Source organism: Schistocerca nitens, chromosome 6 (genome assembly GCF_023898315.1).
Source record: "Schistocerca nitens isolate TAMUIC-IGC-003100 chromosome 6, iqSchNite1.1, whole genome shotgun sequence".
Classification (NCBI taxonomy): Eukaryota; Metazoa; Arthropoda; class Insecta; order Orthoptera; family Acrididae; genus Schistocerca; species Schistocerca nitens.
The window spans coordinates 86,936,907-86,955,083 of NC_064619.1; the positions used below are offsets into that span (position 1 = coordinate 86,936,907).

The 18,177-nt window shown below is 39.5% G+C and overlaps 1 protein-coding gene across 3 annotated transcripts in view; it reads left to right on the forward strand.

The window, feature by feature from the left end:
• Positions 1-17,569, forward strand: part of LOC126262844 (proline-rich protein PRCC) — an 89,455-nt gene extending 71,886 nt beyond the window's left edge. For all 3 annotated transcript variants that reach the window (XM_049959707.1, XM_049959709.1, XM_049959708.1), the window contains one exon: positions 17,228-17,569. In XM_049959707.1, the coding sequence (XP_049815664.1) occupies positions 17,228-17,314 (87 nt within the window). In that variant the 3' untranslated portion in view covers positions 17,315-17,569. The remainder of the gene's footprint in view (positions 1-17,227) is intronic.
• Positions 17,570-18,177: the final 608 nt, after the last annotated feature.

An 18,177-nucleotide genomic window follows, 5' to 3' on the forward strand; every position in this document is an offset into this window, starting at 1 on the left:
TCTGGCACAAATTTGTGTGTCACCAGTAGGTAACACCTTCATGCTTAAAGCTATTCTTCTGTAATTGCAAATAAATTTCATAAAATTTGTCATGACAGAGATGTTGGTTAACTTTTACTTAATTGTTTCTCACCCTTTACCATCACCTCATTGACAAAGATTGAGGAATCAGGTTTTGAATCCTTTCTTTACATTGTTGCGGGAGCGTTCTCTATTACGATGGTGAGTAGTAGTAGTCACACAGAACTTCCTTGTTTTATCCCACTATTCATATTGAACAGATGTGATCCTCAGTTCTGGACTGCAAATACAGGCAGTTTTTCATGCACAAACATTATTATATATGGCTGAATATATCAGAGACACAGCAGATCCTCAGACTGGAGGAGGATAGGGAAGGAAACTGGCCATGGCTGTTTCAAAGGAATGATCCTAGCATTTGCCTTAAGCATTTTGGAGAACCACAGAAAATCTAAATCTGGTGGATAGCTTGATGGCGATTTATATCACCATCTTCCTGATTGCAAGTCCAGGATCTTACTATTCCACTGTACCAAAACAAAATGTATTTACAATAAAGGGCATACATAGGCAGCACTACACAATGCTATATTGAAACAGAGTTGTGGCCGCACAACCTTGTACACATGATGTAACTGGCCGAGCATCAAATATATAAAACTTCTTTTACAGACTGTAAACACTTCTTTCTTGCACAAGCATTAAAACCTGCAAAAAATTACACATGTGAATACAATTATTATACTTTCAATTAAAGTAATTTTCTGACTGCTACATTGACCAACCTACCATGTATGCCATATAACTTACACATCTGAAAACAACTGATAAAGTCTTTATTATTCTTCATGTAGCCATGAAAGAAACAATATGTTTGACCTGCATGCTAAAGCTGGTCAAAGATAATCTGTCACATATTACAGATACTGGCAAAGGTCCTGAGTTCGAGTCTCGATCCGCCACACACTTTTAATCTGCCAGGAAGTTTCGTATCAGCACACACTCCGCTGCAGAGTGAAAATCTCATTCTGGAAACATCCCCAAGGCTGTGGCTAAGCCATGCCTCCGCAATATCCTTTCTTTCAGGAGTGCTAGTTCTGCAAGGTTCGCAGGAGAGCTTCTGTAAAGTTTGGAAGTTAGGAGACGAGGTACTAGCAGAATTAAGGCTGTGAGAACAGTGCGCCTTGGTCCGGCACACAGTTTTAATCTGCCAGGAAGTTTCACTGGAAACATCTTATAGGACGATACATCACACAAACTTTTATCCTAAATAATAAAGGAGACTACTCACCAAATACCAGAAGCACTGAGTCGCTGACAGGCACACACCAAAGAGAATGAAAACTTTCCTAGCTTTTGGAAGAAAACCTTTGACGAGCTAGAGGACACACACACACACACACACACACACACACACACACACACACACACACACACAGAGAGAGAGAGAGAGAGAGAGAGAGAGAGAGAGAGGGGGGGGGGGGGGGGACTGCAGTTTGGCAGGTGGACTTTGAGTGAGGGTCTCAGGTGGGATGGGTAGATAGAATGAGGCAGGAACAGGGGTGTTTGGGGGCAGATATGTAGTGGCTCAGAGGGATGAAGCAGGTACGCAGACTAGAAATGTGGGAGGGAGGAGTGGCAGGTGTACGTGCTGGGCATGCGAGACACAAGTACCAAAGCTAGTGAGGTATGATGCTTGATGTGAATGACATGGGGGTGGGAGGGTTTAACAGGACTTGGGAAGGGGAAACTTTTGGGTAGAATGTGTGGGAACAGTGGGTTAGTGGAGATTGGAGCAAGCAGGAGCAAAAGTTTTGTTGTAAGAATAACTCCCATCTGTGTAGTTAAGAAAAGCTGGTGCTGGAGGGAAGGGTCCAGATGGTACATGCACGCTCTAGCTCATCAAAGGATTTGTTCTGAAAGCTGACAAGATTTTTACTCTCTTATGTGAGTGCCTGTGGATGACTCAACATTTCCGGTGTTCAGTGAGTGGTCTCCTTTACTCTTTTTTATTTATATTTTGTCAGAACAGTTTTACTTTTACTCTATGATGACATGCACACATGTACCATTAAATGTTTCTGAGAGTTAGAAGGCGATTAAAAATTATTCTGTAATTTCATTAGACAGTTGATGATTTTGTCATTTAGTTATATTTCGTAGTATGAAGGTAACAATAAGTAGCACTTAATATATAGTACACTCTCTGAATTGACATGCAGGGGTTGAACACAAGTATGGAAACACCAAAGACACAACACATTAACATGCCTAATACAGGGCAAAAAAACTGTTGGCATTCAAAACAGGTGCCAGTCATCCCAGAATGGATAAATACACATCCTGAATCATTTTACAGGGAATCTTATACCATTATTCTTGCAAAATAGTGGCAAGTTCAGGTACCGATGACGGAGGTGGATAACAATTGTGCACCGTTCTCTCCAAAGTAGACCACAAAGGCTCATTAATACTGAGATCTGGTAACTGTGGTGGCCAGGGGAGATGCCACAATTCATCCTTTTGCTCATTAAACCAGTACTAGATGATGCAAGCTTCATAAACAGGAGCACTGTCATCGTGGAACACAACAGTGGGGAACAATTATTGTACCGTGGGATACACCTGATAAGCCAAATTCGTCACATAATCCTTGGCAGTAATACAGCCTTGCAGAATAACCATGGGGCTCCTGGAATACCACGATACGACTGCCCGTATCATCACCAAACCCCTGTCATGTTTCACTCTTGGCAGCAAGCATTCTGCATCACAGGCCTTCGACAGTGTATGCTAGACATAAACTTGGCCAGTACTTGGAAAATATTGTGAATTAAGACTTTCAGAAAAGTCTTGACTTTCTTGCACGGCTCCATGGTCCAGGTTTTATGGCTTCGGCATCTCGTTTTCCTGTTACAAGCATTTGCATCACTGATGTATGGTTTTGGAATTCCAGCTCATCCTGTAATTCCCAACTTATGGACTCCCTTCATGGTGCTTTGGTGCTGACAGGATTCACGAGTGCAACATTCAGTTCTGCAGTGACGTTTGCTGCTGCTGTCCTCTTACTTTGTGTCAACATCCTCATCAATAACCGCCTGTCACGATCACTCGACATACATTTCCATCTGTGTTGTGACTAAGCGGGTGATCTTTTTCTGCTTTCCCCATATGCAGTATAAATCTTTGATAAGGTGCCTCTTAAAACACCAAACACTTAGGCCATCTTTGTTACAGAAGCACCCCCCACAAGAACACCAACAAGTTACACACATTCGTATTCATTTAGCTCCAACATAAATCACACACAATATTGTGAGATGGAAAGTTGCTACTCACCATATAGCGGAGATGTGGAGTCGCAAATAGGCACAACAAAAAGACTGTCACAAATAAAGCTCTCGGCCTGTACAGCCGTCGTCAAAAATAGATCACACACACACACACACACACACACACACACACAAAAATGCAACTCACACATACGACTGCAGTCTTAGGCAACTGAGGCCGTACTGCAAGCAACAGCACCAATGCATGATGGAAGTGGTGACTGGGTGAGGGTAAGGAAGAGGCTGGGGTGGGGAGGGGGAGGGATAGTAGGGTAGGGGTGGCGTGCAGTGAAGTGCTGCCCTCCTAGATGGAGGGTACTTCACTGCCTGCCATCCCTACCCTACTATCCCTCCCCCTCCACGCCTCTCCTCACTATTAGACTGTGACAAGACTGGTATTGACTTGTTGTTGTTGTTGTTGTTGTTGCTGTCTTCAATCCCGAGACTGGTTTGATGCAGCTCTCCATGATACCCTATCCTGTGCAAACTTCTTCATCTCCCAGTACTTACTGCAACCTACATCCTTCTGAATTTGCTTAGTGTATTCATCACTTGGTCTCCTACGATTTTTACCCTCCACGCTGCCCTCCAATGCTAAATTTGTGATCCCTTGATGCCTCGGAACATGTCCTACCAACCGGTCCCTTCTTCTTGTCAAGTAGTGCCACAAACTCCTCTTCTCCCCAATTCTATTCAATACCTCCTCATTAGTTATGTGATCTACCCATCTAATCTTCAGCGTTCTTCTGTAGCACCACATTTCAAAAGCTTCTATTCTCTTCTTGTCCAAACTATGTATCGTCCACGTTTCACTTCCATACATGGCTACACTCCATACAAATACTTTCAGAAACGACTTCCTGACACTTAAATCTATATTCGATGTTAACAAATTTCTCTTCTTCAGAAACGCTTTCCTTGCCATTGCCAGTCTACATTTTATATCTTCTCTACTTCGACCATCATCAGTTATTTTGCTCCCCAAATAGCAAAACTCCTTTACTACTTTAAGTGTCTCATTTCCTAATCTGCTTCCCTCAGCATCACCCGGCTTAGTTCGATTACATTCCATTATCCTCGTTTTGCTTTTATTGATGTTCATCTTATATCCTCCTTTCAAGATACGGTATTGTCTGGACATGTTGTATTCCCCCTTTTTTTTTTCTTTTTTTTTTTTTTCCCAAAATTGTGCAAATTCCTTTGAAGGAAAAGGACGTTCATTGTCAGAAACAATTGTTTGTGTCAAGCCTTCAAGAGAAAATGCAGAAGCGAACACCTCAATAGTGCTGGCGGCATCTGTAGGCAACAGTGAAAATCAACCACGCATTTGATAAAAGGTGCCAGCAGAGTCTATATGGAGGTGTTGCCATGGAGTATTAGAATGTGGCCAGGCGAAAAATTTTTGGTGTGGAGCAGACTGATTATCCACACATCTAAACCAAGCCACATACAATGTTACATGCCAACTGCTTAGTGTGAACTTTTCCCCAATTATTTTTATGCAGAAGAATTAATACTTGCTGTTGCAATGAGGCGGGGATAAGCACTCTTGTCTGTTTCTAGGGTCTGTGAAGCAGAATCACATCATTCAGAAGTGATAAACTATTGCCTTGCACAAAATATCTTTGCACTAAGGAATCGGGAATATGTTTCCAAGAGGATGGTCAACCTTTGCGAATGTAACTTTTTAGCAACCTTAGTGATTGGTCATGCTCTGTGACTTGTGGGATCCACTGTGAATCAAGAGGAAAAGAATCCAGTGCTTGCAAATCAGAAGACTCAATATGTAAACAAGAAACTTCTGATGCATCAAATGCTGCATCTGTGCCAACATGTTAATGAAGCAATATGTCAACATTGGCATGTTGTGCCTTCAGGTGATACAGAATTTCATACTGATAAATTTACAATAATAGCTACCAAAGTTGGAGCATTTGTGCAGTGTGGTCGGGAACTTGCTTTGACAGATGAAACAGTGGCTTATTGTACATGACCAGGAAAAATTTTCTGCCATACAGGTAATTTTGAAATTTTGTGATACCATATACCATAGCCAGAGCTTCGTTCTCGAGCACTGTTCAAAGTTGTGGAAGCAAATGTGATGGGGCATTATGTGCTGTCAGTTTTATGGGATAAAAGCACCCTGATGCCACGAGACAAGGCATCTATAGCAACGCAAGTGGTTTGAGCAGATCATAGTGCATAAGGGAAGGTGACAAAGTAATGCAGTTTTCACTCTTTGAAAAGCTTTGTCGCAGTCTTCTGTCCAATGGAACAGAAAATATTTACATCTGAGGCAATTCAGAGGTGCGGTAATTTGTGCTGCATTAGGAATGAACTTTATGTAATAAGTTGACTTTCCAACAACAGCTTGCGGTTCACATAAATTCTTAGGAGATGGGAATTTCTGAATTGCTTTCAAATGTTTTGTCAAAGGATGAGCGCCATTGGTGTCAATGATATGTATAAATATTCAGTCATGTTGAAAAAAGAACATTTCTGCACCGTTATATTTCAGGTCTGCATCAGTGAGAACTTGAAAAAGACAGCAAAATTTTTCAATGTGCTGTTCAGGTGTTTGTCCGGAGACAATTACGTTGTCAAGATAATTAAAACAAGCAGGTACTTTAAATGTTACTTGTTGGAACATTTTTTGAAATAATGCAGGTGCGGAAGTGCTTCTGAAAGGTAGGCATTGATATTCAAACAAGCCGACATGAGAAGTCACAACAAAAATTTTCTTTGTCTTGTCAGCCAATGATAACTGTAAGATCCGCATCTGTAAGATCAGTTTTTGAGAGAAGAACTGTCCTCCCTTCAGATGATCAAAAATGTCCTCAGTATGTGGGAGCAGGTAGGAATCAATGGTTGTATGTGAATTTACCTTGCGTTTGAAATCTGCACAAAGATGAATCTTCCAATTTGGTTTATGACGGACGACTAAGGGTGATGCCCACTGACTTGCTGAAATAGGTTTTAAGATGTCAACGAATTCTAGTCTCTGAACTTCTGTAGCGACATCGTCGTGTAATCCGTGTGACAGTGGGCATGTGCAGCAAAATTTGGGATGCGCATTAGCTTTCAGAGTAATGTTGAGTGTGAAAATCTTTTGCACATCCTAGAGTAACTTTGAACAAATGTTGATACTTGACACAGAGTTAGTTGTTAGGTATGGGAAACTTTTGTGTCAATGACATGCACGTTGTCCTGTATGTCTAATTTAAAGGAATCAAACTCATCCAAGCTGAAAATATCTGGGCTCATATGAGAGCGGACTATAGTGAAAGATACTCCCTTAATCATGTTTTTGTATTGTGCATTTAAGTGACACTTTCCAAGCATTGAAATGCTTGAGGCAATGAGGTGCAGACTTGATGTTTGCAAAGGTGGTTGACCAATTTTTTCATACGTATTTAGGTTAAGCAACATGACAGAAGCTCTGATAGCTAGTTGAAAAGGCACTTAGTAGTTACAAATTTGCAGTGCAATCCACTGTTTGCAGAATAGAGTTGTGCATTTTTTGTTGTGAAAAACTGCTCCCTGTTTCCGCATGCACACTAGAGTTTTTTCCTGAATTTCGAGATTGGCAGAGCCTGTTTGAATTGTATGGTTCACTTTGAATGCATGTGTGTATGTTTTCTGTTCACTTGTCTGAGCAGGAGGCAGTACAGAATCTGAACATGAAATGACATTTATTTCCATCTGTTGCTGCTTTGCGTTATTCCTGCTTGAAACAGAGGAGGTCTTCCTAGTCTTTTGCTGGAAGACCTGTTTGATATGTCCTGTGCAGTGACAAAAATTGCTTTTAACGTGTCTGAAGAAGCAACTCTTGCGATGATGGGTGACATAGCATTTTACACATGACTTCGCTTGATGTGGAGCTGAAGCAGTGGAATTAGCATTGTGCTAGTGCGGCAAACGTTGTATGTAGTTGCGTGCCTAACCTTGTTTTCACAGTGCTGATTTGCAAGTGCTGGGGCTGTGGCCGTGGCTGGGGCATGTTGTTTGTCTCAAGTGAAGTGATAACTGGTAGACAGAAATCTTGCTTGCTAAATCTTGAACTTCGTGTGCATCTATAACTTTGAGCACTTCACTGCAGCTAGGGCTGCGATGCTTTAGAATTTCGGCCCTCAGTCTCTGAGCTAATAGATTCTGAAGAGCATCACTAAGCATTTCAACCTGATGAGCTGCGCCACAGACACAATTGAATTTACAGTCTCAAGTCATGTCCTGCAATTCCGCAATTCATTCTTTATAGAATTGATTACTACAGTGTTGCGTATGAAAAAATTTGTACCATTGCAACAGCAACATGTATTTGACTCTCCAAAAATTCATCTAATCTGTGAATTATGACCTCTTGGGGCTGTGTTTGAGGCTCACTGAGGGGAAATAATTTCACTAATAGCCGGTTTGTGTATACTCCTACATATAAAAAGAAAAATGCTTGTGATTCACCAATCGAAGTGTTGATGCAGCTGTGTTATGTACTCTTGCCATGTTTTCTTCTCATCAAACTGTCAGAAGGACGGAGGGGGCAGTTTAACTCTATCTTTAGCCTTTGATGCACTTTGCTGCTAGGCTGCTCACACTTATATGTGACATTTATTTATATTTCATGTCTAGTTCCATAAGACCAAATTGAGGAGCAAATCTCCATGGTCATGGAACATTTCAGTACATGAAAATACAACAGAAAAGTAATAACAGACAAAATAAAATGTTTGTGAATGCCAAAAAGACGACAAGCTATAAGTTTATACAAACGCAGTTAACAATGTGTCACAGGAATTAGCTTAATTTTTCAAGAAACTCCGTATACATCATAAGGTAATGAAAATAAGCAAAGTAGACTACTTTTCATGTTGAACTATCACTTACTTCAGATACTTTTATAGTAGTAAAAATGGCAGCATTAAATCATTGAACAAAGTCCTGAACATAGGCTTTCCACAACAGTTTATTATTTATCTGAACACCTAGAAATTTGAAATATTCAGTCTCACTAATCATATGCCCATTCTGTGTAACTAGAAAGTCAGGATTTTGAATTTTGTGTTAGAAACTGTAAAAACTGAGTTGTACTGTGATTTAGCATAAGATTATTTTCTACAAGCCATGAACTTATGTCTTCAACTGCACTATTCGAACAGTGCCAATGTTGCGCACAACACCCTTTACTACCAAGCTAGTGTCATCAGCACCTATAGTACTAGAAGGCATATCATTTATATAAATAAGGAACAGGAGTGGCCCCGGAACTGATCCCCGGTGACATCCCCCATTTAACCGTGACTCGCTCGGATCCCACATCATAAGCGTCCTCAGTACTGTGGAGCATGACCTTTTACTGTCTATTCTTAAAGTAAGAAGTGAACAAATTGTGAGCTACTCCCCCTATTCCATAATGGTGCAACTTCTAGAGCAATATTTTGTGATCCAAACAATGAAATGCCTTAGTTAAATTGACACCTATTGTTTGAACCTTTTATTAATCCATCCAGTACCACACATAGAAAAGAGAATATAGCATTTTCAGTTGTTAAACAAGCTCTAAAACCAAGCTGTACATTTGACAGCAAATTATGTGAAATGAAATGATCCATTACATACATGGACTTTTCAATAAATGATCCCATAGAAATAGGTGTAAAACTGTGTATATCATCCATTTCTCCATTTTTATAAAGTTGTTTTATTACTGAGTACTTTAGTCATTCAGGAAACGGACCATTCCTAAAGGAAAAATTACAAATATAGCTAAATATAGGACTAAGATGTGCAACACAGTACTTTAGTGTTATGATAGATACTCTGTAATATCCATGAAAGTCCTTGGTCTTCAGTGACTTAATTATTGACTCAGTTTCCCACTAGTCAGTGTCACAGAAGAGTATTTCTGACATCAATCTTAGAAGGCCATTTTCCAGGAGAGTTGTATGAATCCATGTAGAAATTAAGTTTTTATTTAATTCACCAACTATGTTCAGAAAATGATTGTCAAATCATGTACTTATATCTGACTTATCAGTAACAGGAACATTTTTACTATGTACTGACTTTATATCCTCGATCTTGTGCTGCTGACCAGATACTTCCTTGACATCTTACCATACAGTTTCAGTTTTATGCTGTGATTTAGCTAATGTATTTGCATACCAAATACTCTTTGCCTTCCTAATATCATTTTAAGCACTTTGCATTACTGTTTGTAATGTGCTACTGTAACTCAGTTGTGATTACTTCTAACATTTTGATATAATTCCCCGTTTGGTGTTCGTGATATTCTTATCCCACTAGTAAGCCACCCAGGCAGCCTTTAACCCTCCCGTTACCAAGATTTTTCACACCTATTTTACGAAGCGGGGTATTTGGACTACCCCAAAAGAGTTTTGTGTTTTATTGTAATAATGTGTTCTCATATTTTGTTATTTCCATTGAATGGGTTTATTTAGTATTGAAAAACAGCTTTTCAGGTTATTAGAAGTATTTAATCAGATCACAGATACAAAGTACAAAAATTTTGTTATATATTTCACTAAATTCAGTACTCAATGAGCAGAAAATTAATAATCTTGTGTACCTCAACAGTCATTGCAGTAAAGTAACACAAGACTTTTTTCAACTTTTCAGTCAAGTACATTTTTGCACTGCATGCACTTCACAGGTTTCTTGCATGTTACACAACAGAATCTTGTTTTTTCCGATCTTCGTTTCTCTTGCAATCTTGACACCGTTGTGGCGTTGGTAAATTGGAACACTGGGTCTGGATCACTGCTATAGGAATTGCAATACCACAAGCTTTCAGTGCTTCTTGTACATCTTTATGAAGACCGTTGACATTTTGGCTCTTTCTTCCATGTTGCCTTTGCTGAGTCCAAATGCAAGTTCAGTCGTTAAGAGTTTACGTCGGCTTCGGTTATTCTTCTGCCATTCAGGAAATCTTTGAGTGTACAGAATATATGCGTTCAGTGCTGCAATATCTATCATTTCCATGAAGATTCTTAGTGGGCACTGCCTCGTTCCTCTAACACAACTGTATTCTCTTGTCATTTTGTCCCCATTATCTACAGCACCTTTGGTTTTGTTGTAGTACAGTATGATTTCGGTTTTTTGTTCACTTTCTTCACCACTCACTTGTCTCTCATTATGCTGAGTAGAGAGTAGTATTACTGCCTTTACCTTCTTTGGAACATAGGAAACTAGGGTCAAGTCATTTGTGAAACCAAACATTGAAGAGTGAACTTCTCTCTTTCTGTTTGGTAAGAATTCCTTTGGACTCTCTTTCTTATTGGAACGCAAGGTACCAACCACTGTCGTGTTTCGTTTTAGTAGTTCAGCAGCCAATGGAAAACTGGTGAAAAAATTATCAGTTGTTACACCATGACCGTTATTCAGAAATGGTTCCATCAGATCCAAAACGACTCTCTGTCCTTGATTCACTTCCCGAGTATTGTCCACCATTCCTGTGTAAATTTGGATCCGTAGTAAGTAAGATGTCTTCACATCAGCACAAACCCAAATTTTAATGCCATACTTGCCAGGCTTGCTCTTCATATAAACCCTAAAAGGGCAGTTTCCTCTGTACATTGCTAATCGTTCATCAATAGTCATGTATTCATAAGGATAAAGTTAGATTGAAATTTGTCGAACACTACCTTGATGGCTTGTAGCGTGTCCTTGGTTTCTTCAATTATCTGTGCTCTTGTGTCTCTGTTGTCAAATCGCAAGAATTTCAGTATAGACAAAAATCGGTTTCTTGACATGGCAGCAGAAAAGAATGGTTGCCGAAAGGCAACATTACCTCCCCACAGATCAGAAGCACTTGTGCGATGTCCATGAGTTTGACCAGCTCCTATTAGGTCGTTTTGTTCGAAGAATGAGCTACATTCCACAAAGAAATTACTTGTTTGGCTTCCCTGTTCGTTTCTTCTACAATGATGCTCATGATTTCCGGTGAGATAAATAATAAAAATGTCTCTCTTAGTGTTTTGATTGTTTTTCCATCATTCACTGGGCCAGGTGTTACGTTCAAAATGTTGTGACGTTGATGCCACCCACCTTTTGGTGGTTCGCTAGAAAATTGTAGTCCACTTCTAGAAACAAACAAATCTCCAGTGTCTTCGTCTTCTTCTTCTTCTTCTTCTTCTTCTTCTTCTACTTGTTCACGAGAATGTGTAGTGTCTTCTGATATTTCAGCATCAGCTTCTTCTGATGCTACGATATGGTCTTTGTCAAGAGGTTCCATATATTCATTCAGTTCATTATCAATGTTCCATTCATTTTCATTGTCACTGACATCAGAATTGTATAGAATTTCCATGATCTCTTCGCTAGAAAATCCTTTGGACATCCTTACTTACAGATGAAATACTGACTCGTGTAATGTCAGCTCAACAGTGAATGCCAAATTCAGCTCAACAGTAGTAACCAGCAACAATAACAAACATTGGATCTATGGCAAAACTCAACAAAGAAGATGAATGACATATATTTCCCAAAATCTTCTTTTTCTACAAATAAGAAAAATAAGATGTTTCATACCAAGCGGGGTAGTCTCACAATCCCACTAATAAATGACTTGAATAACAATGATAAAACCAAAAATATTAGACAGTCGTGAGTGTGACTTCAACGTCAGTCATTTTAGTACAAAGTCATGAAACCGCAGGCATGTGGCCCTTCAGATAACATCAACCTGGGGTAGTCAGAATACCCTGCTTGGTAATGCGAGGGTTAACTGCTGTTGTGAACATTCTGAAGGATAACAGCTTTCAAAGAGCTGTTATTTGTTGACTTGAAAACTGAACAAAAGATGTTAGGCGTTGCTCAGCACTTAGCTGTTACTCTCCCTGGTCACCATGATTTCTTAAATATTCAAACTTAAATATTTCAACTCAATAATGTACACACACACACACACACACACACACACACACAATAGAAAGAAAAAACTGTGGCCTGCTCTGGTGTCCAAAGCTCCTTGTTCCACAAATCCCATTTTCATCACCAATATGTTGTAACTTCCTTCGCATGCTTTGTGGTTCCTCAGTGGATACAGAAGAGAGGAACAGAAGCGGTTTGTGGACAGAGAATTCAGATATTAATTTGGTATAATATTAAATACCGAAAGTAATATGTAACTTTGTTTGCTGTAGTTGCAGCATCAGTTGCTAACTGTAGATTTGAACGTTGAAATATATATTATACAAAGGTTTTCAATTCAGTCAGTGTTCAGTACAATGACTATTCCATAGATGACAAGCTCTGACTGCTATGAAAGTCTGTAAATAATATGAAATGGCAAACACACAAAATGGGGCTCTGTGCATCGATGTGTGAGCTTAAGTAGATCCATACTGGAGCTCCAGAGTAGGGATGCTTGCATATCATTGACAGCGACATAAGCATTTGTGGCAATGCCCTCATGCTGTGGTGGTGGCTGTAGGAAAAGTGGTGAAGTGACTTGCAGCGTGTGTTTTTAAAATACGGCCAACCGTATGGCGGCCAATACTGCATAAACAACTGCCATTTGCGACTTTGGTGGTGTCAAGTGAGAGCTCATTGGAGGGGAGGGTGGAGGTGTTGTGTTTTCTGATGAAAGCTGCTTCTGCCTCGGTCCCAATGCTGCCTGCATGTTGGTTAAGAGGAGGCCAGTCAAATGCCTGCAACTGACCTCTCTGCGTGCTAGACACGCTGGACGTACACCTGCCGTTATGGTCTAGAGTGCAATTTCGTATGAAATTTATATATTGTTCTGGTGATTTGACCTGATTTGCTGCCATTCATAAACAGCATTCCAGGGGGTGATGTCCAACAGGATAACACTCATCCACATACCACTGTTGGAACTCAACATGGTGTACAGTGTGTTGACATGGTTTGTTTGCTCGCCGGATCTGTCTCCATTTGAGCTTCTATGGGATATCGTTGTATGACAACTCCAGTGTCATCCACAAACAGCACTGACTGTCCCTTCCCTGTATTGACAGACCAAGTGCAACAGGCATGGAACTCCATCTCACAAACAGACATCTGGTAACTGTACAACACAATGCCTGTGTGTTTTCATTCAGCATTCTGGCAGTTACACTGGTTATTACTGTACAGTCCCAAAATTTCATTACTGTTCATTTGAAAATCGAGGATGGAATGTAACAACATTATAAAAAAGGATAGTTGCTACTCATCATATAGTAGAGGTACTGCATCACAGATAGGTACGACAAAAAGACTATCAGAAAATGAGCTTTTGGCCAACGAGGACTTTGTCACAGATAGAACGCACATATGCACACGCGCGTGTGCCCACACACACACACACACACACACACACACACACACACACCACAGTGGCTGTGCTGAGGTCACATTACTATACAGTAATTATTTTTTGGGGCTGCCATTTTTTTTCCATCAGTGTATTATGTATTCACCATTAAAATATTCATGTTGGACGGACTGCATATGGAAGAGCAGAAACTATAATCAGGTGTGTACTATTATTGTGAGACATTATACTCTCATAAAAATATATATTGTGAGCTGAAACTATAAACTCTGTCATCATATTCTACTCTGCACTGTTGTGTACACATTTTATAGTAACTTAACCATCAATATCTTGCAAAAGTTAATTGTGAATGCTAATAAGAATAATTGCAGAAAGATACAGATCTTTGTAATAATACAAGGAAATCTCCAGGTACTCAGATTGAATCTATTACAAGAACCAAGTTACAAGTGTGATTCAGTAAAATGTTCTTTCAACTACATAATGCAGTTATTTGGGCAAGAGATAAGTGTCACAGAATGAAACATTCTTTGAACTGCTTAAGGTTGTAAATTAGGTGTATGACCTGTCTAATTATGTTAACTGCATACATACGTAGCACAAATAAATGTACTTGTGTATATATTAAACAGTGGAAGCTCTAGGTAGGAATATCAACAATGTAGGAAAAGATAGATTGCTTCGTACCGTAAAGAAGACACGTCAAGCTGCAGACAGGCACGATTAAAGGACACTCGCATAAAGCTTTCGGCCACAGCCTTTGTCAGTAAACACACACACACACACACACACACACACACACACACACACAGGGCATATGCTGGAGTTGGTGGTCGTGTGTGTGTGTGTGTGTGTGTGTGTGTGTGTGTGTGTGTTTACTGATGAAGACTGTGTCCGAAAGCTTTATCTGAGTGTATGTTGTTATGTAACTACCTGTCGTACGGTACTACTCATAATTACCAGGAGAGGCGAAGGTGTAGGATATGACCTTTGTTGTGATCTCAGTGAAATTGTATGAATTTCCTTAAATGACACTGGTTCCCAGGAAATGATTATGTAACTGAATCTTTCTTTTGATTGGAATGCCATACTCTTAACACCATTACTAATGAGGAAGTGTATTAATAAAATTATGAGACAGAGTTTCTGACCAGTGTGTACCTTCAGGAGGTGAAGTGTGATTACTCCCAACAGGCACATACAAAAATACATGGATTCAGAGCTAACAGTTCCTTCTTAGGTGAGGAAGAAGGGGTTGGTTGAGGAAGGGCAGAACATTTAGGCCCCAGAACTCTAACTACATTGTCAACAGTATTATAAAACCCGCCAGTCAACTATCAAATATGCAAAAGAAACTATTTACTATGCACAGGAAGCTCAAAGAATAAGGTGAAAATTATGTGAAAAATATTTAGAAAGACCGAGGGAAATAAAATTCAGTTCCCAGACAGGCTATCAGATAGATGACAGAATGAAAGCATTGATCAAAACTTTCAATTAACTGTTCTTAATAATGGAATAAAGCAAGGCGCCAAACCAGATGAATCCATATACACTGCATGTTATCAACAAAAAAGCTATTTTAAGTTGACTGTTGTCATGTGGAATTGTGTTGTGGGATTAGCAACAAACTCATAAAAAATTTAATTGTATGATGTTCATAATATTATGTAAAGGAATAACCAAGTTTCTTGTAAAGGCCTGTTCTCTTTCACATATCCTTTAACTTGTTTTTCATGCCTGGAAGTTTTTGTATGTGATGGAATCTACATAACAGTTTGTGTGTGGATAGAGTACGCGAAAGAACTTGCCCCCCTTCTGAAAGCCGTGTACCGCAAGTCTCTAGAGGAACGGAAGGTTCCAAATGATTGGAAAAGAGCACAGATAGTCCCAGTCTTCAAGAAGGGTCGTCGAGCAGATGCGCAAAACTATAGACCTATATCTCTGACGTCAATCTGTTGTAGAATTTTAGAACATGTTTTTTGCTCGAGTATCATGTCGTTTTTGGAAACCCAGAATCTACTCTGTAGGAATCAACATGGATTCCAGAAACAGCGATCGTGTGAGACCCAACTCTCTTTATTTGTTCATGACACCCAGAAAATATTAGATACAGGCTCCCAGGTAGATGCTATTTTCCTTGACTTCCGGAAGGCGTTCGATCAATACAGTTCTGCACTGTCGCCTGATAAACAAAGTAAGAGCCTACGGAATATCAGACCAGCTGTGTGGCTGGATTGAAGAGTTTTTAGCAAACAGAACACAGCATGTTGTTATCAATGGAGAGACGTCTACAGACGTTAAAGTAACCTCTGGCGTGCCACAGGGGAGTGTTGTGGGACCATTGCTTTTCACAATATATATAAATGACCTAGTAGATAGTGTCGGAGGTTCCATGCGACTTTTCACGGATGATGCTGTAGTATACGGAGAAGTTGCAGCATTAGAAAATTGTAGCGAAATGCAGGAAGATCTGCAGCGGATAGGCACTTGGTGCCGGGAGTGGCAACTGACCCTTAACATAGACAAATGTAATGTATTGCGAATACATAGAAAGAAGGATCCTTTATTGTATGATTATATGATAGCGGAACAAACACTGGTAGCAGTGACTTCTGTAAAATATCTGGGAGTATGCATGTGGAACGATTTGAAGTGGATTGATCATATAAAATTAATTGTTTGTAAGGCGGGTACCAGGTTGAGATTCATTGGGAGAGTCCTTAGAAAATGTAGTCCATCAACAAAGGAGGTGGCTTACAAAACACTCGTTCGACCTATACTTGAGTATTGCTCAACAGTGTGGGATCCGTACCAGATCGGGTTGACAGAGGAGATAGAGAAGATCCAAAGAAGAGCGGCGCGTTTCGTCACAGGGTTATTTGGTAACCGTGATAGTGTTACGGAGATGTTTAGCAAACTCAAGTGGCAGACTCTGCAAGAGAGGCACTCTGCATTGCGGTGTAGCTTGCTCGCCAGGTTTCGAGAGGGTGCGTTTCTGGATGAGGTATCGAATATATTGCTTCCCCCTACTTATACCTCCCGAGGAGATCACGAATGTAAAATTAGAGAGATTCGAGCGCACACGGAGGCTTTCAGACAGTCGTTCTTCCCGCGAACCATACGCGACTGGAACAGAAAAGGGAGGTAATGACAGTGGCACGTAAAGTGCCCTCCGCCAAACACCGTTGGGTGGCTTGCGGAGTATAAATGTAGATGTAGATGTTATTCTGATCAAAAGATCATGTAAATGTCATAAAGTGTCATTTTCCCACTCAAACTAAAATTTCTTTGTGACCTCCCCAGAAAATAAAACTACAAACATTACCAGTCATATCTTTCATACCTTTGTTTCTCCCCATTGTGTTTCATCAGAAGCATCATAATCGTGTATTGATATCTCATTCATATTGTGAACCACATTTAGTAATTTCCATATTTATAGGTTAGTGAACAGGTGACAATTTCATTGGATTCAAATCATTTTTTGTGAGAGTGATGGTGCTACATGTATTTCATAAAGATATAGAAAGTTTGTTTTTGTCACTGGGAATTATTTGTCTTTCTTTTTGTTCTCTAGGCTAAAGAAAATGAATTGGAATTAAAAAATCAGTGGTCTCAGAATAGAATGTCAAGGAAGCAGACACAGTCAAAGTATGGTTTTTAGAACTGATGTACCTGTTGTCCGGCAGCAGGTGATTCTGAGTCCAGGCTACCAGTATGTGATGGCTATGAGATGTACACAAATCTTCATAGAAAACTTTCGTTTCTAAAAAAAATAGAAGTGTGTCTGAACACATTGTATGATTTTAAAATGCTGGTTGTTTGTTTGTCTTTTTATTTTATGTAAAGTTTGTATAAATTTTGTAATTGAGGTTGAAGTACAAACAATTTAAGTAAAATGACATTTTGTGTACACTAATTAAGTGTATTCAGTGGCATCATTATGTGCAGCATCACTTGAATTTACATGATTTCTTTTATATATTTTAGCAGTAAGTAACATTAAAATCCTTGATTCCCTTAAAACACTAAATAATTCAAATGTATCTCTGAACAGTCTTTAATGAGAGTGGAACAATAATGTATCTACATCATAACACACATATTAGAATTTGTTACTGTTCATTCCCTATATTAAGAGAAAATGTAGTTGATAATTAGTTGTAAGAAAGAGGGATACCTATTCTCAATTCATAAGCCCACATAAAGTAATGGAACAGAACACGAGTTGACATATTTTCAAAGAAGTTGCAGGACCTTATGGTGAGAATTAGACTATGTCAGAGACAGAATGTGTAATGAGTAAAATATAAAGAGCTCCTTTGGCAAAAGTCCTGTATGGTCATTTCCATTTTAGGGTTAAGCCAGGATCATGTTTCCCAGAAATGGCACTAACAGATGGGAAAAGGATAGTAAATCTTAGATCTAGAGAAATCTTCTGTAGGAGTGAGAATAAAAAGACAAAACAGAGGAGTTGGTAGTGAGTTGTTGAAAGTCTGAAGTAATATTTGTACCATGTACCAATCA